This window comes from Mesitornis unicolor, unplaced genomic scaffold, assembly GCF_000695765.1.
Source record: "Mesitornis unicolor isolate BGI_N332 unplaced genomic scaffold, ASM69576v1 scaffold34744, whole genome shotgun sequence".
Classification (NCBI taxonomy): Eukaryota; Metazoa; Chordata; class Aves; order Mesitornithiformes; family Mesitornithidae; genus Mesitornis; species Mesitornis unicolor.
The window spans coordinates 1,890-5,543 of NW_010178627.1; the positions used below are offsets into that span (position 1 = coordinate 1,890).

General features: G+C 60.5%; 1 protein-coding gene across 1 annotated transcript in view; it reads right to left on the reverse strand.

The window, feature by feature from the left end:
- The window catches only part of LOC104539086 (unconventional myosin-XVIIIa-like), a gene marked incomplete at both ends in the record, with an annotated part of 4,719 nt that extends 1,070 nt beyond the window's left edge, over positions 1 to 3,649 (reverse strand). The window contains 8 exons of the mRNA XM_010182524.1: positions 1,112 to 1,251; positions 1,331 to 1,507; positions 2,359 to 2,496; positions 2,665 to 2,748; positions 2,845 to 2,961; positions 3,097 to 3,210; positions 3,305 to 3,451; positions 3,563 to 3,649. Of these exons, the coding sequence (XP_010180826.1) occupies positions 1,112 to 1,251; positions 1,331 to 1,507; positions 2,359 to 2,496; positions 2,665 to 2,748; positions 2,845 to 2,961; positions 3,097 to 3,210; positions 3,305 to 3,451; positions 3,563 to 3,649 (1,004 nt within the window). The remainder of the gene's footprint in view (positions 1 to 1,111; positions 1,252 to 1,330; positions 1,508 to 2,358; positions 2,497 to 2,664; positions 2,749 to 2,844; positions 2,962 to 3,096; positions 3,211 to 3,304; positions 3,452 to 3,562) is intronic.
- Positions 3,650 to 3,654: the final 5 nt, after the last annotated feature.

Here is a 3,654-nt window from a genome sequence, read left to right on the forward strand (position 1 = left end):
ACAGGGGACAGGCTGGGATAGGCCCTGCATATGAATCCTCCTCGTTAAATTCAAAGCAAGGAGTCGCACTCCATCACTCACGTCTCCCTCCCCTGAAATACATCCAGGCAACGCTCGACTCGGGGAAAAAATAAAACCAACAAAAAACCCACAGAATGACAACAAAAAATACCCCAATGAGCCCCGAAAACAAATCCGGGGGGCAGCTGAGGTTTTAGAACCGGTGGAATTAAACTCCACGTCAAACACAATTTCTGCGCTGTTAGTTAAGTGGGACCCGGGTCGCAGTGGAGCGACTGCTATGGGGGATGTTAATTGTGCATGGCAGCACATCCATGCCGATATGGTCAGCACAGGCCGTGGTGGAGCATCACCCCCTGCCCCGGGGGCTCATCCCCTGTCCCCTCGCGTGGATGTGGTTATGCGCCGTGCTGTGTTGTGCCGTGCCATGGATGCTGTTAGGGCATGCGGAGATGGGCCAGTGGCATGCGGGACCCCGGCCCGCGGGGGTGAGGTGGGGGTTAGGGGATGGGGAGGAAGGAAAGAGGAGCTCCTCACAGTTTACTCTTTCTTTTCTGATACTTTGCCACCATGTCCTGCAAACTGGGAGGGATTGGGGAGGGGTGGGAAGGGGGAGAAACACAACAGAAAAGAAATCAAATGAAAGGAGAGGAAAAAAAAAAGACCAAGGGAAGGGGCAAATTATGTGGTGGGGAGAGGGCAGTATGGCTGCGCTGCAGCCCTGGCATGGGGCTGCACCCAGCTGGATCCCAGTGTCCCAGGCTGGACTGGATCCCAGCATCCCAGACCTCCAGCCAGCAGGCATGGCCCTGGCTGCATTTTGGGCACCTCTGCAAGGGGTGAAGCTGCACGAGGGCTGTGGGTGGAGGGGGAGATGGATGCACGGATGCATGGACTGATGCACGTGTGCATGGGTGCATGGATAGATGGATGCACAGGTGCACGATGCACAGATGGACAGATGGCAACCTGCACAGGGTGGGCAGAGCCGAGGGGTCCCCGTGGCATTTCCGAGGTGGTGGGGAGAAGCGGTGAGCCCCGGTGAGCTCCGTGACGTGCCTAGCGTGGGAGCCAGCCCAGGCGCCCTCACCTGTTGATGAGGTCCTCGTTGCTGTCGCTCTCCATCTCGTCCTCGATAGCCGCCTGCAGGTCCCCGATGCGCTTGAAGGCCAGCTTCAGGTCTGACTGCAGGCTCTGGTTGGCAGCTTCCAGGCTTTCCAGGTCCATCTCCTGCAGAAAGGGAGTGGGGTGAGCCAGGTACCCCAGAAACCCCCCTGTCCCCCACCTGGCCCCATCGTGGATGCCTCACCAGCTCGTGCTTCTTGCGGCTGGCCTCCGCTTCCTTCTTGGCCAGCTCGCCTGTGGCGCGGGGGGCCGCCCGCGGCAGGCGCTTGTTCTGCTCCTTCTCCCTGTTCTCGGCGGCCGCGCGCTGATCCCGCTCCTCCGTCAGCTTCTCCATGTTCTCCTTCAGCCGCGTGGCCAGGCTCTGCGGGGCGGTTCGGCGCGGGGTCACCCCAAAATTCCCCCCGTTGACCCCCTCACCCCAGAGCTCATGTGAGGATGGATTCCATCCCCATGAATCTACACAAGGAGACAGAGGAGAAAACCACCCCTGGGGCCGGCCGCGCGCTGATCCCGCTCCTCCGTCAGCTTCTCCATGTTCTCCTTCAGCCGCGTGGCCAGGCTCTGCGGGGCGGTTCGGCGCGGGGTCACCCCAAAATTCCCCCCGTTGACCCCCTCACCCCAGAGCTCATGTGAGGATGGATTCCATCCCCATGAATCTACACAAGGAGACAGAGGAGAAAACCACCCCTGGGGCCAGGAAAGGGACAGAGCAACCACGGGGACTTCGCCGAATCGGAAAAATAGATTTAACTGTGTGTGAAGTAATTACCGCGTGTAACGTAGGGAAAAAAATAGCTCCCATTCTCCCCCAGCCGCTGAGGCAGCCGCTGCATATTTATGTCCCCGGCAGAGAGAGCGGGGAAGGGAAATAACAGCTAGGAAAATATTAAGAGGAGAGCTAAGCTGCTCTGCTCCCCCGGCAGAGCTGCAACGGCAGAATATAAAGCAGGCTGCGTTTAGCGGGAGAGTCTATAATTTCCCTAAGTCAATGCAGGGAAATAGCAGCACTTTGCCGGGCTGGGTGGTGGATTATTGTTATCGGCGCTTGCAGGGAGCTTTTCCTGTGGAGTTGGGGCCACGCTGCTGGCAAGGGAGGGCTTTGGCATGGGCTATCTTGGGGAGGGGACATTGGGAAATGCACTGGGCAGCTTTGCACCATGGTCCTGCTGCAAGCCGGTCCCAGCTGGAGCGGAGGGAGAGCCCAGCGCTTACCTCCAAGCGCTTGACTTGCGTCCGCTCGAACTCCAGCCTGGTCTCCAGCTCACGGATCTTGGCCTCTTGCCGGCTCACCAGGGATTTGTCCACCATAGATTGCTCCAGGAACTCCAGCTGGCTCTGCAGGCCTTGCAGCTGCAGGGAGGGCACAGACTCAGCCCCTACCGTCATCTCCTCAGTCCCCACCACGCTGCTCCCATCCCAATGGGGAGCTCCCCGTGGGATGGCTCTGCACCCACCAGTATTGGCAGCAAGTCTCTGGGTGCCCCTCTGTACCCCAAGCCCCTTGTTGGTGCTCCTCACCTTCTCCTGCAGCTCCTGCTTCTCCTTGCTGACCTCCTCCAGCTGTGCCTGGAGGTCGTTCATCTGTGCCAGGTCCCGGGATGCCTGAGGAACACAGCAGGGCCATCAGCTCCGCTCCATGGCTCCGAGAGTGGTGTTACGGGGGAACACGGGGGTGCCACGAGTGCTGTCCCCTCTCACCTGGGCCACAGCTGCCTTGTGCTTCTTCATCAGCTCATTCATGTCCTCCTGGTCCTCCTCCAGCCGACTCTGCACCTCGTTCTTCTCCCGCTGCAGCCGGCTCAGCTGCTCCTCCAGCTGCGGGGAGCCGCCTGCATCTCTCGCTGCACCCCAGGAATGGGGCACCCACCCACCAAAACCACCCCGAACAGCATGGGGTCACCCTGCCAGCATGCGCCCCGTCACGGGGCATCGCACCCCAAAACCACTTACTGCTGCCTTTGCCTTGGCGAGGTCGTCGATCTGCAGGTGGAGGTCTTCGATCTCCACCTCCATCGACTTGCGGGCCTTGACGGCGGCTGCGCAGGTGAACTCCGACTCCTCCAGCTGCAGGGACACAGCTCAGCACCCGGCCGGGGGATGGGGGCACTCCACATCCCTCAAGGGCTGCAGTTTTGGGAGGGGAGCAGGTCAGGCACACCTGGTTCTTGAGCTGGGCGATCTCCCTCTTGCTGGGCGCGTTGTTCTTCAGGTGGTCCAGCATGATCTGTGCGTCTGCCAGCAGCGCCTTCGTCCTCTTCAGGTCGCGGCGCAGGCGTTTCTCCGTCTCAAAGTCCCGCTGGTTGGCCTGCAGCAGTGGGGGTCATGCCACGGCACCACACCAGTGCTGTGCCCACCTCGCCACAGCCACCTCACAGTCCCCAAAATGAGGGACAGGCCCAGTTGTCCCCAGCCCTACCTGCTCACTGACAGCGGATAACTTGCTCTCCAGCTCCCGTTTCTCTCTCAGCACCTTCTGCTTGTCCTCATACTCCTCCTCCAGCTGCACCT